The sequence below is a fragment of the Hemiscyllium ocellatum genome, chromosome 28 (genome assembly GCF_020745735.1).
Source record: "Hemiscyllium ocellatum isolate sHemOce1 chromosome 28, sHemOce1.pat.X.cur, whole genome shotgun sequence".
In the NCBI taxonomy this organism is placed as follows: Eukaryota; Metazoa; Chordata; class Chondrichthyes; order Orectolobiformes; family Hemiscylliidae; genus Hemiscyllium; species Hemiscyllium ocellatum.
This window is the reverse complement of record NC_083428.1, coordinates 3,295,181-3,318,059: the sequence shown is the minus strand read 5'-3', so window position 1 is coordinate 3,318,059 and position 22,879 is coordinate 3,295,181. Positions and strand designations below refer to the sequence as shown.

The 22,879-nt window shown below is 44.7% G+C and overlaps 1 protein-coding gene across 1 annotated transcript in view; it reads left to right on the top strand.

The window, feature by feature from the left end:
• Positions 1–22,313, top strand: part of ccdc124 (coiled-coil domain containing 124) — a 31,209-nt gene extending 8,896 nt beyond the window's left edge. Inside the window, exons 2-5 of the mRNA XM_060846105.1 lie at positions 7,190–7,362; positions 16,289–16,478; positions 18,981–19,092; positions 20,501–22,313. Coding sequence (XP_060702088.1) covers positions 7,204–7,362; positions 16,289–16,478; positions 18,981–19,092; positions 20,501–20,702 — 663 coding nt within the window. The 5' untranslated portion in view covers positions 7,190–7,203 and the 3' untranslated portion in view covers positions 20,703–22,313. The remainder of the gene's footprint in view (positions 1–7,189; positions 7,363–16,288; positions 16,479–18,980; positions 19,093–20,500) is intronic.
• Positions 22,314–22,879: the final 566 nt, after the last annotated feature.

The following is a 22,879-nucleotide window of genomic DNA, read 5'->3' as shown; positions in this document are numbered from 1 at the left end:
AATTCATAACCTTCTCTGAATGTGGGAATAAGAGACCAATCCGTGCAATTTGACTGAATATTTAACCATTTTGAACCTCAGCAGCTTTTCGGTGAAACACAGAAAACAGGGACAGGAGTAGGCCATTCAGCCCTTCGGGCCTGCTCTACCATTCAATAGGATCATGGCTGCTCATCCATCTCCGTATCCTGTTCCCACTTTCTCCCCAATTCCCTTTGATCCCTTTTTAAAATGAAGAACTATATCTACCTCCGTAAAAACATTCAATGTTTTGGCCTTAACAATTTTCTGTGGCAGAGAGTTTTACAGGCTCCCCACTCTCTGGGTGAAGACATTTCTTCCCATCTTAGTCTTAGATGCCCTATATTGGATCCTTAGACTATGTCCATGATCTGGACCCCCTTGCTATCAGGAATCCCTTGCGTTTAGCCTGTGTGGTCTTGTTAGACTTTAATAGGTTTCTGAGGTTCTCTCTCTTCCCCAGCAAGCACAACCCCCTCCCACCACCCCAAGTTATGCCAAACACCTGTGAATATAGTCCTAACTGATCCAGCCTGACTTCATACAAAATCTTATCACCCCAGGAATCAGTCTGGTAAGTCATCTTCATTGCTTGGCAGATGATGGAATTTGAATTAAATAAATGTCTGGAATTTAGAATTTAATGATGACCATGAATCCATTGTTGGTTGTTGGAAAAACCTGCCTGGTTCATTAATGTCATTTTGAGGAAGGAAACTGCCATCCTTACCTGGTCTGGCCTACGTGTGACATCAGACCCACAGCAATGTGGTTGACTCTCACCTGCCCTCTGGGCAATTAGGGATGGGCAAGAAATGCTCCACTAGGCAGTGACACCCTCATCCTGTGAATGAATAAAGAAAACTCCCTCCATAACCAGTCATCCTTCCTCAGGCAAGGAGATCAAAAAGCAATTTTTGTGAATCTGTTTTGCACATGCTCCAAGGTTCATACACTCCTTAACCGGTGCATAATTATGGTGAACTGTTAGACTGAAATTGTTTCCATGGCAGCCCTTAAATCTATTTATCAGAATTGTTTGGAGGCATATGGAGTTTGACATTGCCAAGTGCTTCCTTACCTCCTTTGTGAAATGAAAGCCGTGGAGAGGAGTGTGCCGGTGCATGCGGGATGATTGAATATTTTTAAGTTGGAAGGAGATGGGTTCTTTTCAGGCAGGGGAGTTGAGGCTGGATGGAAATGTAGAATTCAGAACACCCAGCCGCCAGGATTACGTTGAAGAGTGGAGCAGGCCTGAAGGGCTGAATAACTAAGTTCTGCTCTTAATTTGGGCGTTAGTAGTGAGCAAGCATAAGATGTGTGAAACACTCTGAACAGCATCACGGAGCCACAGAATTGTTATGTTGGAGGTGGAAGCCGTTTAGACTAAGATGTGTTACATAAATGCGATACCGTCCACGCTTCACATCAGCTCTGAAGAGTCATCTGGATTCAAAACATTACCTTGCTCTCTCTCCATGGATGCTGCCTGACCCGCTGGGATCTCCAGCATTTGTTGTGTTCAGTAGATTCCCAGCATCTGCAGCAATCTGCTCCTATATAATGTGTAAACTAGTTCTCTGAATGAGCATTCTGACTTAATGCCATTCTCCTGCTTTTCCCTGTGATCCAGCAAATTTGTTTCTATTCCTAGAAACGTGGAGCAAGTATAGGCCATTCAGCCCTTCAAGCCTGTTCCATCATTCCACATGATAATGGCTGATCATCCAACTCAATGCCGTGTTCTAGTTTTCGCCCTGTGTCCTTTGATCCCTTTAACCCAAAGTGCTATATCTAATTCCTCCTTGGAAACATGCAGTGTTTTGGCCTCAACCACTTTCTGTGGCAGAGAATCCCACAGGCTCCCTGCTCTCTGGGTGTAGAAATCTCTCCTCTTCTCTGTCCCAAATGGCCTATGCTGTATCCTGGTTCTAGACTCCCTGGTGGAGAACATCCTTCCTGCATTTAACATGTTCAGTCTGATTAGAATTTTATAGATTTTTGAAATCTACCCCTTGTGCTTCTAAACGCAAGTGAATGCAGTCCGCACCAATCCGGTTTCTCTTCATCATGTCAGTCCTGCCATCCCAGGAATCGGTCTGATAAACCTTTATTGCACTCCTTTCGTAGCCAGGACATCCTTGGAAGGAAAGCAAATAATGGATGCTAGTCCATTCAAATAATCATCCAGTACCATTTGAATGCCTCAATTGAACTGACCTCTGCCAGTCTTCCAGGCAGTGCATCCCAGACCTGAAATACTTCCAGAACTTTTTCTCACCTTGCATTTGCTTCTTTTGCAAACACTTGAAAGCTGTGCCCTGTAGCTCTTGATCCTTTTTAATGGGGACAATTCCTACCTTTCTGTCTAGAAACGTTATGATTTTGAAATATTCGATCCAATCTCCTCTTAGTCTTCTCCCCAAGGAAAATAATACCATCTTCTCCAATCAGTTTACGTAACTGCTCCTTCTTGTCCTCGGACTGGTCTTGTAAACCTCTTTATTTGCTCCAATCTGTTCACATCCTTGCAAGATTGTGGTGCTCAGACTGTACACAATCCTCCAGCTGAGGTCTCAACAGTTAGCATACAGCAATCTAGAGGATAGGCCATAAATGCTGGCTCAGCTAATGATGCCCTCAACTGGTGAATGATTAAAAACATAAGTTCTGTATTCAGAAACAAAAACAGAAATCATTGGAAAATTCAGGAGGATCCACTGACCCTTCTTCAGTTCTGTATTCATATATTCAAATGAAGAACAAATCAGGTTTATGCAGCACCCATCACATTCTAGAAACATTCCAAAGTACTTCCACTGTCTGCCCAAGAGAAACACTGAGGTAATATACCAGTGAGGAAAGATCAGTCTCTATATAACACTGGAATACAGTACTGGTGGGGACAGGTCTGTCAGTGTATAACACTGGGGTACAGTACTGGTGGGGACAGGTCTGTCAGTGTATAACACTGGGGTACAGTACTGGTGGGGACAGGTCTATCAGTGTATAACACTGGGGTACAGTACTGGTGGGGACAGGTCAGTCCCTGTATAACACTGGGGTACAGTATTGGTAGGGACAGGTCTGTCCCTGTATAACACTGGGGTACAGTACTGGTGGGGACAGGTCAGTCCCTGTATAATACTGGGGTACAGTACTGGTGGGTACAGGTCTGTCACTGTATAACACTGGGGTACAGTACTGGTGGGGACAGGTCAGTCCCTGTATAACACTGGGGTACAGTACTGGTGGGGACAAGTCTGTCAGTGTATAACACTGGGGTACAGTACTCAGGACACAGGTCTGTCACTCGAGATGGGAATAACTTGTGGTAATGTGTTGAGCTTTCATTGGCCTCCATGTTCTGTGTGTTTACATTGAAACAGCAGTTGGTGTTTCATGAAGCATGACTCCAGGCTGCATTGAGATGGCAGAAACACAATGGGCCAAATGGTCATCAATTGCTGTCTCAATCAACCTGGTTCAGAACCAACCCTGACAGGTGCAGGATCCAGTCTGTGATTCCTGGTGTGAAAGAAGAGGCAGCTTCCACCAGTCTTAGTGGAGTTAGTCAGCAAAAACGTGATGGACTGTTTAAAAGCCACAGATTCAAGAAATGCAGGCAGCACAAGTTGTGTCCTGTGGCCAGTGTTGGATGAATTTTGAAGAGGCTGTATATTTGAAAAGAAATGATTACTCCTTTTTTTAAAAGGAATGGGATAAATACTTGAAAAGGGGAAAATAATCCAGTTTTAGGGAAAGAGCAGGGAGTGGGGTAACTTGTTTCAAGAGCCAGGGCAGGCACAATGGGTAACTGGCCTGTTGTCCTATAAAGTACTGTTCTATTCATCTGTTGCTATATTTTCCTTTCGTTTGACAGTGTTTGAGATACGTGCTTTGCACAATGGAGTAAAGTTCTTAGAGATTTGTGCTTTTGCTCTGTGAATTGGCCCTGCCTTCTTTCAGCCAGGTTTTGTCAAAACTGCAAAGTCATTCTGTGCTGCTTGACCCCAGGCAGATCCTGTTCCGTATTGTTGAACGTCCTGATTTGTGTCTGTCTTTGAGCCACTGTATATTCCTTCCAGTTTCTCCCCTCTTCGCCCTCCATCTCGACCCTGGTGAGTGCTGACTCTGGCTGGGATTTATTGTGTGTCTGGGTGTTAAATTTAAAAGGTTGAACAACGACTTAATCGAGGTATTTTAAAATGATCAGGGAATTTGATGGATAAAACAAATTCTGGATAAAACAAAACAAATTCTGGATAAAACAAAACCAATTCTGGAGATCTGAAACAAGAACAGAAACTCAGCAGGGCTGGTAGCATCTGTGGGAAGAGGGCAGAGTTAACTGATTGAAGAGTTACTGGACTCAAAACGTTAACTCTGTTTTCTTCTGAAAGAGTTGAATGGGTAGATTAAAGGAAACTGCTTCCTCTCCTAGGGGAATCCCGATTCTTAGAAAACAAAACTTTAAACTGAAAGACAGAGCCTTTTCAGGAGAGAAATCAGTAAATGCTTTTTTCACAAGATAACAGTTTGTGAAATTTTCTTCCCACAAAACACTGGCTTAATTATAGTTTTTAAAAATGACACCAGAAGAGTTTTGTCAATAAAGACATTAAGGTATGTGGTGCAAAGGTGAGTGCAAGGAATTGAATTGTAAATAAGCCATGGTAGTGAGCTAGAACAGGTGGAAGGGGATGAATGGCCTCCTATCTCTATATTTTGTGGATACAAGTAGTTCTTCTATAATGCGATGGTTGTGTTCTTGTTTAACCCCGCATTATAGAAAAGCTGCACTTTAGAAAGAGCACTTGAAGCGTTGGCAATGTAATCATGTTGCAGCCAACACACATTTTAAAAGTTCGTGCTTTAGAAAGAGTGTCCTCAATTTGTCAATTGCATCACAGTAAATACATGTTAGCAAAACGCACATTATAGCAGAACGACCTGTATTCTCTCGGGGAGCAGTAAGGCACATGATCAGATTTTCGATGATCGCTTCATTAATATTTTACTCTGTTGAAGATGCCACAGGCATACGTATTGTTATCGTGAGTAAAAATCTCTCTTTAGAGAGATGAGAATCAGGGAATTCAGTGAGAGACCCCTTGTCTTTAAGACTTAGGATGGTGATGATGAGGTTTGTTTCTGGCTTGGTGCATTGAGAGTCTATGGAATTCTCTTCCCCAGAGAGCATTGGCGGATCGTTGAGTATTTTTAAGATAGAGATTTGTGATGAACAAGACAGTCAAAGATTAAACGGTGTGGGCAGGTGAGTTGAGTCTGCAGTCAGATCAGCCGTGAATTTATCAAATGATGGAGCAGTATTCAGAGGCCAAATGGCTTACTCATGTTCCTGATTTATGTGTCTTATCGATAGTGTCGTTTGGGTGAAACTTTGTGTTTGGTTGAATAATAAGCTTTTAAATATTGAAGAATAGAGGGAGGTCACCTGGAGTCTTGGTAACATTTCTCTCTTAATCACAGCCACAAAAGGTGCCCATGAACCAGCTGCTCATCTTGTCGCTGATTGATGCATCAAGGATGGGGCAATCAGCAGCAAGATGAGCGGCTGGTTCATGGCCACTTTTTGCGATACAATGCAGCAAAATGCACGTTTTTCTGTCACCGATGCTGTAGGCTTTCAGGACTTGGCGGTAGAATCCAAGAGGGTTTGCAGCTCAGAAAGAGGCCATGTTGGCCATCCCATCTGTGCCAGCTGTTTGGAAGAGCTATCCAACTGAATCTTGTGTCCTAAGCTTTACCCTGTACTCCTGCAAATTAGTCCTCTTCAGGTGCAAATTCACCAATGTTTTCAAAGTTTCTGCCAGACCCAGATTGCTCCAGGCTTTCTCAAATCTGCATTCCAAATCTGAACTGACCTGTGGTGGGGCTGGGTGGGGAATATCTTGCCCTATTTCCTCATTCACTCTCAATCCACTTGCTCTTTAAAACCCTCTGCTTTTGAAAATCTCTATTAAAGTTCCAGTTGAACTTTTCTGCTCTAGGGAGAATAATTCCAGCTACTCCAGTCTCTCCAAATCATTGAAGTCCCTCGTTCCTGCTGACATTGTACTGCAACTCCTCTGTAACCATCCAAATGTTTTGTACAATAGAATCATATCATTCCTTTAATGTGGAAGCAGACGTTTTGGCCCATCAAGTCCATACTGACCCTCTGAAGAATCGTCCACCCAGCCCCATGATCCCCAGCCCTTCCCTGTAACCCTGCATTTCTCATGGCTAATCCACCTAGCCTGCTTGTCTCTGGACTGTGGGAGGAAAGCAGAGTACCTGGAGGCAACCTACACAGACACAGGGAGAATATGCAAATTTCACACAAGCATTCACTAGGGGGTGGAATCAAAACTGGGTCTCTGGCGTTGTGAGGCAGCAGTGCTAACCACTGAGTCACCGTGCCACCCATATCATTACTCAACATGAACTTAATCTATTCCCTCACTTGAGCTAATCTCTGGGTTTGTTTTGTATGGGCGTTGCATTGTAGGAAAACCATTTCCAACATTTTTTTTATTGAGTCACTCCATGAGTGGACCACAGCATTTGATGTTGACACTTTTTAAGGCTATCCTGAGGAAGGCATTAGCCTTCAGTTAAAACTGAATCTCTGTTTCCCCTCTCCGCTGGAAGTAAACGATCTCTACTTTGAAGGCAAACAGGGAATATCTTCCAATAATAAATGCAAAATCCTGTGAATGCTGGAAATCTGAAACAAAGAGAGAAAATGCTGGAGAAACAGAGTTTCGACGTTTTGGGAATGTCATTCCCAGACATTGATTGTGCTGCTCCTTGGATGCTGCCTGACCCGCTGTGCTTTTCCAGCACCGCTCTGATCTAAACTCTGGTTTCTAGCATCTGCAGTCCCCACTTTTGCCTCGATTATTTACGGTTCCTACACAGCAATAGTCACTACAATTCAAAAGTACTTCATTGACTCTAAAGTGCTTTGAAGGTTCTGGTGGTCAAGGAAAGACAATATGAAGTCTTTTTGATCAGATTGCTACTGATTGTGTCTGACTGCATTGGTCAGTTATTGTGGGACTGCGGGCCTGTGTCTGACTATCCTCCACAACTCAAGGCCAACTCCACTTTCTACCCTTCCCCAGAGTGTCTCTGAAATCTGTGCCCTTTCTTCTGACAGGTGGCAGCGGAGGGATGCCCAAGAAGTTTCAGGGAGAAAACAGTAAATCAGCAGCTGCCAGGGCTCGGAAAGCAGAGCAGAAGGCAGCAGCAGACGCCAAGCGACAACAGGAGCTCGAAGACGCCTACTGGAGAGATGACGACAAACACGTGGCAAGGAAGGAGCAGCGGAAGGTATGTTACCTCATCTCAGCCCTTTGCTGCTCTCAGACTGTGTCTTTGTCTTTGTTCCAGGCAGAGACACCTCCCCCCAACACACACACACACACACACACACACCACTGCTGAGTAAGAGGCCAGCTTACAGTGTATGCTTAGTTAAATCTCACCCTTAGCATTACTGTCTCCCTCAAGCACTCCCAGGACAGGGACAGCATAGGGTTAGATACAGAGTAGAGCTCCCTCTACTCTTTTAAACAAAAAAACAAAAGGTACCATGCACGGTAAATGGGCCTCTTTTAATCTGAAAGTAAAGCCACCTGAGCATCGTTCCCATCAGACATTCCCAGACAGGGACAGCACGGAGTTAGAGTAAAGCACTGTCTTCACTGTCCACATCAAACATTTCAGGGCAAGGACTGCACAGAGATAGATATAGAATAAAGCTCTCTCTACACTGTTTCCATTGGACAGGGACAGCACAGGGTTTAGATACAGAGTTAAGATCCCACTGTTCTTTGAAGTAAAGCCACAAACTATGCTGACCCCATAACTCACTCCCAGGGCAGGTACATACAGGGTTAGATATAGAGTAAAGCCTCTTCTACACTGCCTCCATTAGTCACTCCCAGGATATAGACAGCATAGAGTTAGCAAGCGTAAAGCTTCCTCTATTCTTTTAACAAAGTAAAGCCCTCTTGATACTATCCCCATCGAACATCCCCAGGAAATGGACAACATGAGGTTAAATACAGAGTAACACACACTCTACTCTTTTAAACTGAAAGTAGAGGTCTCTCTATGCCAGCTACATCAAACATCTGAGAACACCTAGAGATATGAGGGCAGTGTTTCACTGTTGGAGGTGCTACCTTTCAGATGAGACATTGAATTGAAGCCCCATCTACACTCTTGGATAGAGCGAAAAGATATCACACAGTATTTCCAGGTAGAGAAGAGGTGTTCCCCTACATCCTTGGATCAATATTTATTTCACAACCAGAGATACAAAAGCATTCAATCATATTCTGCTGTGGGATCTTGGCTGTGTATAATTTGATTATAATTATTATTTTAGGTTAAAGTGACTGGACTTTGTTTAAAAAAAGGTTCTTGGCTGCAAACTACTTTGACACATCCTGAGAATGTGTAAATTCCTCCTGTTTATAAATGTAAATCCTTTCATGTCAGCTGCTGTGTATTTTTGGCACTGTCTCCCTGTGGTGTACGCGCACCCTCGAGGCAGTGTATCTGAAACACTGGTAGGTAGAGACTGTTTAGAAAAGCCAGTTCTGGAGCTATTGGACTGTGTGTATTTGCAGTTGTAGGCCATTGCCACTGAGTGGCAGAACTGCTCCAGTTATTGCTGCCAAAGCCCTTTATCCCAAATCATTAAACCTATGTCCTGAATTTGTGGAAGAATTCCTCTGCAGCTTTCTCTGTCTCTGTATCCCTGTTTATCTGTGTGTCCCCCTCTCTCTGTCTTGGTCTCTCTCTCTCTCTCTCTGCCTCTGTGTCTCTTTCTTTCTCTCTCTCTCTCTCTCTCTCTCTCTCTCTCTCTCTCTCTCTCTCTCTTTGTCTCGCGTTCTCTCTCTCTCTGCCTTTGTCTCTTGTCTCTCTCTGTCTCTGTCTCTCTCTCTGTGTCTTTCTCTCTCTCTCTCTCTCTCTCTCTCTCTCTCTCTCTCTCTCTTTGTCTCGCGTTCTCTCTCTCTCTGTCTCTAGCGAAAGATAGTGATCCAGAACAACTTGTATTTGCACGTAGCCTTTAATGTAATAAAAACATAGACAGTAGGAGCAGGGGTTGCCCATTCAGCCCCTCGAGCCTGCTGTGCCATTCAGTATCATCATGGCTGACCTTTGAGCTCATACCCTACTCCTACCATTCCCTGTATCCCTCCATCCCTTTAGCCACAAGAGCTATTATCTACCTCCTTAAACATTGACTCTCCGAAGAGCATTCCACCCAGATGCACCCTCCCTACCCTACCCTATCCCGCATAATCTATCTAGCCTGCACACCCCGGGACTTTCCAGACAATTTAGTATGGCCAATCTGCTTAACCTGCACATCTTTGGACTGTGGGACAAAACCCATATGGATACAGGGAGAATATGCAAAATGCACTCAGTTAGTCACTCAAGGTTGGGATTGACCCCAGATCCCTGGTGCTGTGAGGCAGCAGTGCTAACCACTGAGTCACCGAGCCCAGCATCCCTACCCCTCCACACAACACACCACCACTTGATCTTAGCCAGTTGCTGGGAGAGGGCTAGGGTTCATAACTAGGGAAGAGAGTGAGGAACCAAAAACAGTTGTTTTAGTCTTTCCAGTAATGGATGGATGTCAGATAAAACTGTTCCACTGTTGCCCAGTTGAGAGAGATGATGGTGAGAAAAAGTTCGGTACATGTTGAGAGAGAATCCACGTACCTATTCAGCAAGACAAGGTTCTGGGTGACAAGTAACATTTGTGCCACACCAGTGCAAGGCAGTGATCATGTCCTACAAGAGAAGATCCTACCATCACCTTCTGCATGCAGTTGGTGAAGGAGTCAAATGGGATGTTGGCCTTCATAGTGAGAGGACTCGAGTACAGGAGCAGGATGTCTTGCTGCAACTGTACAGGATATTGGTAAGACCACTCTCGGAGTATTTTGCCCAATTTCAGGTCTCCTTATCTGAGGAAGGATGATCTGGCTATGGAGGGACTGCAAAGAAGGTCTGCCAGACTGATTCCTGGGATGGCGTGACTGAGGTACAGTGAGAGACTGGATTGGTTAGGACTCTCTTCACTAGAGTTTAGAAAAATGAGGGGGGAGTCTCATCAAAACAACATATAAAATTCTAACAGCCCTGCTCTGGGTAAACACTAGAAAGACATTCCCAATGACTAAGGAGTCCAGAAACATGGGTCACAGTCTAAGGCTAAGGGGTTTTAGAACAGAGCTGAAGAGAACTTCTTCACCCAGAGAGAGGGGTAAGCCTGTCACTGGAAACTACTGAGGCCAAAACATTGAAGACTTTCAAGAAAGATGTAGATATAGTGCTTCAGACTAAAGGGATCAAAGGACTTGGGGAGAAAGTGGACACAGGACAGAATTGGCTGATCAGCTATGATTATATTGTATTATGTAGCAGGCGCAGAAGGCCGAATGGCAGCCTCCTATTTCTTGATGTTCAATGGTATAACCAATGCTGAATCATTCACTATTAATATCCTGGAGGTATCATTGACTAGAAGCTGAATTGGACGAGACATATAATTATTGTGGCTATAAAAATAGGTCAGAGGCTAAGAATCCATGTTGAGTAACTTAATTCCAGTCTCTCTGAAGCTTGTCCACCATCTATAGGATATAAGATGGAATAATTCCCACTTCCCTGGATGAGTGCAGCTCCCATGGTACTCAAGACGTTCAACATAATCCAGGGCAAAACAGCCACTGGATTGGCACCATATCCACCACCTTCAACATTCACTTCATTCACATAATACACACTGCTATCACTGTGTGTCTATCTACGAGATCCACTGCACTAACTCATCAGGGATCCTGAGAAAGCAACTTCCAAACCTATGGCCTCAACCATCTAGAACAACAAGGGCTGCAGATCATAGGAACACCAGCATCGAGAGTGTAGTGCTAGAAAAGCACAGCAGGTCAGACAGCATCCAAGCAGCAGGAGAATTGACATTTTGGGCATAAGCATGTCCCAGAATATCTCTGGGACACACCAACCAATTACCACACCGCCCTGTGGCTGAACACTTCAACTCTCCCTCCCACTCCATCAAGGACATGCAGGTCCTGAGCCTGCTCCACCTCCAAACTGTCACCACCTAACACCTGGAGGAGGAGCGCCTCATATTCCACCTTCGGACCCTGCAACCACATTGGATAAATGTGGATTTCATCAGCTTCCTCATTTCCCCTCCCCCCACGTTATACCAGTCCCAAGCGTCCAACTCGGCACCTCCCTCCGGACCCGACCATCACTTCCCCCCCTCTGACCTATCACCTTCCCCCTCACCTTCATCCATCTATTGCTTTCCCACCTACCTCCCCCCAACCCCACCACACCTCTCATTGATCTCACAGCCCCGAGCCACAAGCCTCAATGCTCAAAGCTGCTTCATCTTGGAGAAAGTGTCAAAATTTACTTGTCTGTGGTTGGGACAAAATCCTGGCATTCCCTCCCTAACAGGATTTTGGGTTTACCTACATCCCAAGGCCTGAAGGGGTTCAAGAAGGCAGCTCACCATCATAACCTCCAGGACTCTTAGAGATGTGAAATAAATGCTGGGCCAGCCAGCAGCATCCACTACCCGTGGATGAACAAAAGTTAAAGCTGCATCTCCACAGCACTGTGCCTTTGGCTGGTGGTGTTAAAGGGCAACAAGTGGGTGAGAAAGAAGAGGGGACCAAGGGTTAATCAAGAGCTAATGGTATGGCAGCAGTAAGATTAGCAATTGCTGCTGGTGATTGGGTAGGAGTGGGAATCGGGTGAGGGCAGCCTGGCTGACCGTAGAGAGCGATTGGAGGACGACGATGTGGTCATTGGGCCAGGGGCGGGTTAAGAAGGAACGGTGAGGGAACATTAACCTTTGTAACAATTGCACAGGATATCATTTTGTGATTTTGATATCATGGCAGTGACAAAGATCTAAAGATGGACGCAGATTTGGGAGGGGACGGCATGTTCATTTTGAAGCAGAGGGTAAGGTTGGGAATATTTAATTGAGGGAACGTCTGACATGCAGAGCTTACTGGTCGACTTTTCCCCTTTCTCTAACCCAGGAGTTACTAGTCAATTACTAGAGGTCACAAGTTCAAGATGAGGGGGGGAAAGTTTAAGGGGGATGTGTGTGGAAAATTCTCTACATGGAGGGTGGTGGGTGCCTGGAACGAGTTGCCAGCGGAGGTGGTAGAGGTGGGCATGATAGCATCATTTAAGATGTGTCTAGACAGATACATGAATGGGCAGGGAGCAGAGGGATGCATATTCTTAGAAAATAGTGACAGGTTTAGATAAAGGACCTGGATTGGCGCAGGCTTGGAGGGCCTTTCCTGTGGTGTAATGTTCTTTGGTCTCTGGTCAAGGGTCAGCAGCAAGAATACAGGCTGATTTCCCCCTTCTGTCCATTTCCCCCCCCCCCCCCAACCAAACTCCCCCTTCTGTCCGCAACACCCTGCCAAACACATCAGAATGATGTGCTCCCCCACTCCACACTCATTGGTCAGACTTGCCCCTGCAGTAACTGCATTCGCTTTAGGATTGCAGCTCTTGTTAGAGAGATCGGGTTCAAGGTTAATGCAGGTCTGATCCAGTCAGCAGAGTAGGAGATGCGTTCTATCTCTCTCTCTCGGGCTGGAATTGAAGAACGGAGGAGAGTAACTCGGTCACAAAGCTCAGATACAACAAGCTGTCTCCATGTTCCACTAAGTACTGAGTGCTGATTCTTTAACTGTGTCACTGTTGAATTTTTCAGGAAGCTACCCCTTTCTGCTCCTTGTTATACTAATGAGTTTTGAGCAGTGCTTTTCCTTAATCACTCCAGAGCCTTGGGTTGTAAGAAGTGGTGAATCCAAGAGAGCAGTCTCGTGTTACGTCCAACCTTTTGTGCAATTGATCCTCGCCTTCATGAATATAAAATGCAGATTCCAACAAACCCTCTCTCGCCATCTTTCCGCTTCACCAAATTAAAAAGCTGCAATTTAACCCAGACTGGGCACTCTGCCCTCCTAGAATTGCTAACCCCATCCTTGGGCACCACTTCTCTGCTTGTTGAGTCCACCACCCATTGAGTTAAAATTCATCCTTCAAATATGCAGAGCCAATTTTCTTTTAAGAAAGAAAGATTTACATTTTACCCTGTCTTAGGCAACCTCCATGTTGCAACAGTGCAATTCAAAAAGCTGCGTACTTTTCTGAATTGTAGTCACTGTTGTAATGTAGAAAATACAACAGTTAAATTGTGCACAGCAAGATCCCATGCCCAATATGATAACAATCTGTTTTAACAGTGTTAGTTGAGATAAATATTGGCTCCAGAGCACCACAGATGACCCCTTGCCTCGTGCTGGTTTTTTTTGCAATAGTGACCATGGAATCTTTTACAACCATCTGAGAGGGCAGGTGGAATTTCAGCTTAACTTTTCTCCTGGGAGACAGCACCTCTGACAGTGCAGCACTCCCTCAGTACTACAATGAGAGTGTCAACTCTGCTGATCAGATCCGCTGTCACTGGATTGGCTCTGAACGCACAGCTTTCCATCTCAGTGATGGGAGCGCTGCCTCCCGAGTCGAGTTAAATTCTGAGCAGTTGGATCGAGGGCATCATGAAGAGAGTGGGTAAGTATTCTAGAGAGTGTATTGGAAGGACTGGGTGAGCTGGACATTGATTTTTCATAAACATCTAACCCTATGCTGTACCGTTGGGAACAGTGTTGAGGGACTTTATTTGTATTTTAAAAGAGCTTGAGAGAGCTCTATTCTGTGTCTCTAACCCTGTGCTGTCCCTCTCCTGGGTGTGTTATGGAATGTGTCCTGTTAGAGGGCTACCACGATGAGATTTAGTTAAGTCCAACCCCTCAGCTTGGCCCCGACACCCCCCCCCCCCCCCCCCCCCCCCCCCCCCCCCCCCATTCCCTCCTTGTGGGCTGGGCTTCACGTCATGTTTTTTTCTCTCTCTAGTTCTGCTCTGTTTCTGAAATGGCAAAAAAAGTTTTCTTTTAAGATTGCTCACAGTGTGGAAACAGGCCCTTCGGCCCAACAAGTCCACACCGACCCACCACCCACCTAGACCCATTCCCCTACACTTACCCGTTCACCCAACACTATGGGCAATTTAGCATGGCCAATTCAGCCTACACATTTTTGGATTGCGGGAGGAAACCGGAGCACCCGGAGGAAACCCACGCAGACACGGGGAGAATGTGCAAACTCCACACACAGTCGCCTGAGGCGGGAATTGAACCTCTGGCGCTGTGAGGTAGCAGTGCTAACCACTGTGCCACAGTGCTGCTGGACCCTGGTCTTTTCTATAACTCATTTAAATGATCAATGATTGTTTTTTAATTTTTTTCTTTCTGAAATTCATGTTATCTGTTAGGGAACCATCGTATGTACTGTACGTGGATTTCTAGAAGGAATATGATAAGTTGCAACATCAAAGATTATTGTAGAAAATGAAGGCCCATTGATAGGGGTGGAAGGTTTGCTGGCTGATAGGAAACTAGGACGAGGTATACATGAGTCATTGTCTGTTTGGCAAGATGTAATGTGTGATGTGCCACAGGGGTCAGTGCTGGGGCCTCCTCCTTTTACAGTTTCTATAAAAATGGATACAAGAACTGAAGGTCTAAGGAAGGATGTTCTTACTGTAGAGTTAGTGTGGTGAAGGTTTACCCAATTGATTCCTGTGATAGCAGGACTAACACTTCATAGAATCCCTACAGTGTGGAGACAGGCCCTTCAGACCAACAAGTCCACACTGATTTCCCCTACCCCCTATTTATCCCTGACTAATCTACACATCCCTGACCACTATGGGCAATTAAGCATGGCCAATTCACCTAACCTGCACATCTTTGGATTGTGGGAGGAAACTGGAGCACCCGGAGGAAACCCATGCAGACACAAGGAGAATGTACAAACTCCACCCAGACAGTGGCCCGAGGCTGGAATCAAACCTGGGTCCCTGGTGCTGAGAGGCAGCAGTGCGAGCCATTGAGTCACCGTGCCACCCCAAGGTATGGTAGCCACGTTTGCTGATGAGACAAAGTTAGGAAAATAAATTGTGACGTGGGTATGAGGAGGCTATAAAGGGACATTGATAAGTAAAGTGAATGGGCAAAGATGTGGAAAATTGAGGATACTTTAGGAAAAGTGTCTTCTTGCCTACTTGGAAGGGATAATAAAACTGAAGCATATTATCAAAATGGTGAGCATTGCAGAGCTCTCAGATGCAGAAGGACCTGGATACCCTTGCACATGATTTGCAAAAGATCAAGTAATCCTGAAAGCTAATATGATTGTTTATTGTGAGGAGAACCAAGTGCAAAAGGAAGGATATTATGCTTCAGTTATACAGGGCACTAGCGAGAACCTATTAGAAGGACCATATTAGAAGTATTGGTCTGCTCATTTAAAGAAAATTATAAATGAATCAAAAGCAGTTTAGAGAAGGTTTGCTCGACTATTATGCCCAAAACGTCTACTCTCCTGCTCCTTCCTGACCTGCTGTATCCATTAGTCCAGTATCGACTAATACTGGATTGCGAAGTTTATTTTTTGAGGATTAGTTGACAGAGTAGGCTTGTATCCATTTGAGTTTAGAAGAGTAATTGAAACATATAAGATTCTGAGGGATCTTGACAGGGTAGATGAGGAAAAGATGTTTCCACTTTGTGGAAACTCTTGTGGGATCACGCTTTCAAAATAAGGAGAGATCCATTTAAGATAGAAATAAGGAGATTTATTCTCTCTCAGAATTGCGAGCTTTTGTTTCCTTCAGGAAATGAGTTCCAGAATCTTGGAATACATTTAAGGCAAAAGTAGCTTATTATTGACAAGCAAGAGTATTAACGTCTATTGTAGGCAGGGGAGAGTGCACATTGCAGGCAGGGGAGAGTGCACATTGCAGGCAGGGGAGAGTGCACATTGCAGGCAGGGGAGAGTGCACATTGCAGGCAGGGGAGAGTGCCTAGCAAATTACTTGGATCACCCGTGATTTTTATTGAATGGCAGAGCAGGTTTGTGGGGACTGCTTCTAATTCCTATATCCTTCAGCTTTTCCTTTTACTTGTGTCTGTACTGTTCCTGTCCACTGGGTTGAAATGAGCATTCCCACGTGTGTTGACCGCTGTTGCATTGCTGTCCTTCCTCTTGCTGACCAAATGGCATCTTCATCTTTTCTCCCCTTGGCCTTTGGTTACAGATGGAAAAGGAGAAGAAGCGGGTGGAGCAGCTAGAACGCAAGAAAGAGATCCAGCGACTGCTCGAGGAGGAGGGGAGCAGCATGAAAACAAAACCCACGAAGCCAGTCACAGCGCCCAAGATAACCCGGGCTCAGATTGAGGAGACCCTCAAAAAGGACAATGTGGGGCAAAGCACAGAGGAAGGAAAAGGTATCACAGTGGTGTCTGGAGTAGCTGTTATACACTTAGCAGTGGGTTTGGCAACCCCTTTCCTGGGTCTGGTGTTATCAATTTAAGCTCCTCCTGGTCCACAAATGCCTCTTTCATGTTTTGAAATTAACCTTACAATTTTATCATCTCCTGGTTCCTAACCTCCCCTACCCCTACAACCTGCCCACAAATCCACATGCTTGCACACAATCCCATTTTGTTTGTATGGATTCATGGGAATTCAGCATTTACTGCCCATCCCTAATTGCCCCAAAGGCAGTTAAGAGTTAGCCACGTTGCCGTGGGTCTGGAGTCACATTAGAGCAGACCAGCACAGCTAAGGACAGCAGTATTCCTTCTGTAAATCAGATGGGTTTTTAACAATAAATTGATGATGGGTGGTCACGATTGGGCTAGTTTTTAATTCCAGATTTCTTTTTCTTTTAAAATCAACATCTATCCCATTGGGATTCATTCCAGGTCCCTGGAATATTGGGCCTGGGGTTTGGGATTATTTCTCCAGTGATACAACCAAATGCCAGCATACCTGCCATCCGTTCTGTTCCAGCTCCCTTTACTGATGCTCTGGAATTCCTCCCTTACAAATAAAACTCACTGCCCCTTTATCCTACCCTCTTTGTTAGCCAAGCTTTTGGTCATTATTCCCCCTCAAGGAGGGAGAGTCGATGTTTCAGGCATAAACCCTTCACCAGGAATGAAACATCAACTCTCCTGCTCCTCAGATGCTGCCTGACCTGCTGTGTTTTTCCAGCGCCACACTCTCGACTCTGATCTCCAGTGTCTGCATCCTCAGTTTCTCCTCACCATGATTCCCACTGTCTCCTTTGGTTGGCTGATAGACTACCCACCTGTGAAACCCATTTGAAAGCATTGGTACATTGAGGGGTGATATATAAATGTAAGTTTTTTGTTCACTGCTTTCCTGTCAAGGCTGATCTCAGTCTGAGTAGATTTGAGGTCTGATCTTAATGGTGAAAAGTCAATGTGTATCATGTAGCTCCATCTGGTCACTTGTCAGAGAGAGTTACAGCTCCTCTGTCTGACTTGATGGATCTTAGTGCCAGGGACCATTTTTCTCCTTCATATCAAATGATTTATTAAGCCATCTCCGTTTTCTGAGATACACTGTATTTCTTTAACTGTCTGCAGACTCACTACTTGAATAGAGTTCCTGACATGCCTCGGTTGATTGACCTCATTACATTTTTTGAAAATGACAGACCAATCTGGATAGATACATGGTCTGAGGAAAATACAAAGGGCTTTATCTTGTCTCTAACCTGTGCTGCACTTACCTAGCAGTATTTCTCCAATGCTGACATCTCTGTAAAGGATGGATCATGTACTTTCTAGATGGTATGAAGTTAAATGCCTACAGTACATGTCCAGAGTGACTTGGAAGTTCAAGAGCATAAATCTTTAAAATGTCACAAACAGGTGCAGAAAATAATAAGAAACAACTAATGGACTTTTATTTGCTCCCCAACACATAGCCTAGTGGTATTACTATTGGACTATTAATCTAGAGACCCAGATAAAGGTCTGGGTTCAATCCTGACACAGCAGATAATGAAATTTGAATTCAATAAAGAAAATCTGGAATTAAGGTGTCTAACGATGACTGAAGCCATTGTCAATTGTCAGAAAAACCCATCTGGTTCACAAATGTCTGTTAGAGAAGGAAACTGCCATCCTTCCCTGGTCTGGCCTACATGTGACTCCAGACCCACAACAATGTGGTTGACTCTTAATGCCCTCTGGACAATTAGAGAAGGGCAATAAATACTGACCTAGCCAGTGACGCCCTCATTCTGTGAATGAATAAAAACAAAAACTGTTTAGAGGATTGGAGTACAGAGATGCAGTAATACACAATCCTAGGTGAACCCCAGTGCTGTGGGCAGATCTCAGCACCTTAGGAAGGGTAGACTGGTCTTGGAAGGATTACAGTGTAGATTACAAGAACAATAACTGGACCTAACGATTAAGTTATGAGTAGAAAATGTACAAATTAGGCCTGTTTTCCCTTGAATTTAGAAGGTTAAACAGTGACCTGATAAAAGTCTTCAAGATCTTAATGAGAAAAGACAGGGTAGATAAACTGTTTCGACTGGTTGGGGATCCTAGAAATAGTGACGTGGTTTGAGAGTTCGAGCCAGATAATTCAGGAGGGATGTTGGGAAGTACTTCTGTACACAATGGCTGGTGGAGATTTGGAATTCTCTTTCACAAACAGCAGTGTATGCTGGATCAGTTGTTGGCTTTAAATTTGAGAGAGAAATGTTTTAATAAACAAAGATATGTAGGATTTTGGGTCAAAGGTCACAGATAAGCTATGATCTTATTGACTGGAACAGGCTCAAGGGGCTGAATGGCCTACTCCTGTTCTGATGTCCTTCTGTGCGATTATACAATATTAAACCCTGTAGTAGAGAAAAAAAGAAAATTACTGATTGTTGGAACTTGTTTTTTAAATTGCAGTGAAACAGATGAGCCATTTAGACATGCCATTAGAGGAGAATATTAATCGCATTGTCCCCAGCGAGGGGGATGTGGATGCAAGGACCATTGAAGATGCTATAGCTGCCCTGAGGTAAGTGCAGCGACTCTATCCCTGTTTGATCAGATCTGGAATAACCCTCTTGGTTCTAGACTTCCTGAGCTGATAAATAAGGATGGAGCACAGATTAAAAACAGCCTAAAGTCTGTGATGTTAAAAGGCTGTTAGTCTGAAGCAGGCTCCCTCATTCTCTTTGAACCTCCCCCTGCCCACAGACCCACCTCCACCACCATAGAACACTAGCATACAAGTGAGGAGAAGTTGTGTTTAAGTTGTATAAAGCACTGATTAGACCACTCTTCGGGAATTGTGAGTGAGTCTGTGTGCTATGTTGCAGGGGTTCTGACTAGCCTCTGAGGGACCCCTATCAGGAATGATTCTAACCCACTAAGGGTTAAGCTGTGTGCCAGTGTTGTGTGTTCTGTCTCCTATAATGCTGCAATTTCTCTTTTTCCCTTTCAAATACTGACCAGTTCTTGTTTGAAAGCTCTCAAAGCATCTCTTTTCACGTTCTTCGGGAACATGTTCTCTATCACAACAACTCGCTGTCTGTCCTAATTTCTCCCATAGCTTCTCCTGCATCTTAAAATCTATCTTCTCTGGTTACTGATCCTCCTACCACTGGAAAAGTTTCTCATTTAATCTAACAAAATCCTTCATAATTTTGAACATCTCGATGCCATCCTCCCCTAACCAGCTATACTGGGAGGAGGAGAATAACCCCGGCAGAGAGTCACTGATTGCCAGTCTCTCCACATAAAGGATGGTCCTTAGCCTTTGTGCCATTCTAGGGAATTTCCAGTGCACCCTCTCCTTAACATCCTCCCTACAGTTTGGGACTGAGAACTGAACACAGTACTCCAGATAGGGGCCAGCCCATCTTTTATAAAGTTTCAATGCAGCTTCTTGCTTTTGTGTTGTTCTCCCTCCTCCTGGAATTCCCTGTGACTCCATTGTGGAATTGGAAGCCAGTTTTCCCAATTCTGTGCTCATTATTCTCTGACTTTTCTAACACATTGGAAGTAAAAGTAGCGACCAGCAAGCACCAGGCAGCCTGCAGCAGCACACTGTTGACTAATATCGCTGTGTCTTATTAATAGCAGAAACCTTGCACTCTCTCTCACACTGACACAACACAGCATTGACTCAAACACATGCTGACGCATTAACACATTTGTACCTTTGTGCATGTATTAACATAAGAATCAGTGCACGTGTACACACATGCACACACACACATACTCCTGATCATATCCACCCCTCTCTCACACACTGACAATTCGCACATGTGCCAACACACATCCCTTGAGTGCACATTGATAGTTTGTGTGTACATATCATGCCTCTTACAGATGCTTGTTATTGATCACACGTGCACTTTGACTTTCTCATGCATTCCGAGTGTCACATACATTACTAATCATCACCGCTGTGATTTCAGCACGGGCCAGAGTGTGGATCATCACCCTGAGCGACGATTGCGCGCTGCCTTCAATGCCTATGAAGAGATAAATTTGCCACGATTGAAAAAGGAGAATCCTAACATGCGCTTGTCACAGCTCAAGCAGATGCTAAAGAAGGAGTGGATGAAATCACCTGAGAACCCCATGAACCAGTTGCATGGAGCCTACAACACCAAGTAATGAGTCCAGGAGGAAGCCTGTCTTGTGAACTTGAACCTAAGCATCAACATTGACCCGGTGGCTTGAATGTGATATCAATTGGGTTTCTTTATTTTTAAACAAAAAAGCAAATAGCATAAAATAAAAGGAACTGCATCACTGTCCCAGTGGCTGCACTTTCCTTTAAACATCCATTTTACTGTCCAGACGTTCTTTGCTGCAAAGTTTCAACAGTGTATTTGTACGTGCCAAATCTCCCTACCCACTTAACACAACCCTCACCCACCCCGATGACTCAATCCCCTCACCGCAAACACCAGCATTGGTTTTAAAACCAGTGCCATTTCCATTGACAATACAGGAGTCCCTAGCTGGGAGCTCACTTGCTCTTGAACTTGGCTCCTCTAGTCATTGAGGAGACGTGTTGGGGTGGGAGAGGGAACAGGTGAGGAGTTTGGGTGTTGGTTAACGTGGGGTGAGAGTGGCTCAATTTGAAAAGGTATAGTTAAAGTAGCTGACCTGTGTCAGGGTCGGTGTGGCCAATACAAGCTCCTGTTGTTTCCCCAATTTTAAACATCAAACCTGAGCAGACCCTGGCTTTCTTGGGTGAGACAGTAGTTCTTTCTTCATTTGTTTTGGGAGGTTGGAGTAACGGTGTCAGGAGGTGATTGCCATCGGCAGCTCTCAGGCTCAGCAGGCGATTGATAAGTGGGGAGGGTGGGGCTCAGTGGGTGGTCAGTGATGGAGGAGTCAGGTATAGTTGGAGGGTTTGGACATCGACGGTTGTCTGATATGAGGCTTTCAGGGCTCTTGGTTGTTGATGTTTGCCTTTATACAAACTATTTGATGGCAGGAAGATCACCATCACCTTTCCCTTCTGTTGGTTACAGTGTGTACCAGGTGAGGGAATGTCCCATAAAGCTTGTGCAATGTTGGTTAATTAGCCCCTTTTACAGTTCCTTCTCGAGAATTCTGGTGAGGATTTTAGATATTGACCCTGCAGGCATCTATATTTTTGAGATCTGCCACCAGTGGTCATGTCTGGGAGAAGGTAGGGGCTGCTGTTATGATTGCTACTTTGCTGATACTTTATTGATGCAAGAGGGAGTGATCTTCAACTCTCCCATTCTAGGTGAGGCCAGGCCAAAGTACGTGGGGTATAAGTCACCAAGTCTCTTAGGACTGTTGCCCACCTAATCCAACTTTTCCCAAGGGCTCAGCTGGTCTTTACGGTCACCCTGACCTGCCTCCTGGCACCCCCATCCCTAAACACGCCAGTGATGGCTGACTGAATCTATATTAACTTTGTTAGATTTTCTCTCACTTGCTGTGCTGGTCTCGAAGAGAACTGGATCGGGTTTTTGGCATTGGGTGTAAATCTCGATCAGAATGCAGTGGGGAAGCAGGGAATGACAGGCAGGGGTAAGTGGAATGCCCGTTGGTGATGAACTAACGCATAATCATCGGGGGTGGCCAAAATTAAATGCAACAGGTTTATAAGAAATGAAATGATTGCATTTGTTCACAGTATGGTGCATCTCAGAGTCTGGCTGAGTGAGGGAGAGCAGAGAGCTTGGAGAACATTTGGTGTGTGTGATTTCCAAAGTGAAATTAAATACTGAAATGAACAAATTGTTCTTTGTGTGGGATTATTTCATCAACCAAGTGCTAAATAAAGAGATGCTTAAAAAAACAGATATCAATGAAACTGAATCACTATCTTCTGAAAAAAATCTGAAGATTTTTTTGGTCAATTTGTTAAGGAGCAGGATGCTGCTGTAGCAGATTTGAATCCTTCTTCCTGTTTCAGGAGCCCATTGCTCCCCTCAAATACTCCCAGTTTAGGTTCAGCACAGGGTTACATACAGTGTAAAGATCGCTCTATACTGTTCCCATCAAACACTCCAAGACTAGGTTAGATACAATATCCCAGACACCACCATCACCATCCCTGGATATGTCTGTCCCACTAGCAGTGTAGACCCAGCAGAGGTGATGGCACAATGGTACAGTCAGGAAGGGGTTGTCCTGGGAGTCCTCCACATTGAGTCTGGAACTCATGAAGTGTGTTGGCTTTCCATTAAACATAAGTAAGGAAACCATGTACTGTCCTCCCTTGGCTGATGAATCATAACTGCCCCGTTTTGAACAACAGGAGGAAACATGGAGAGTGGCAAGGGTGCAAACTGTACTCAGGG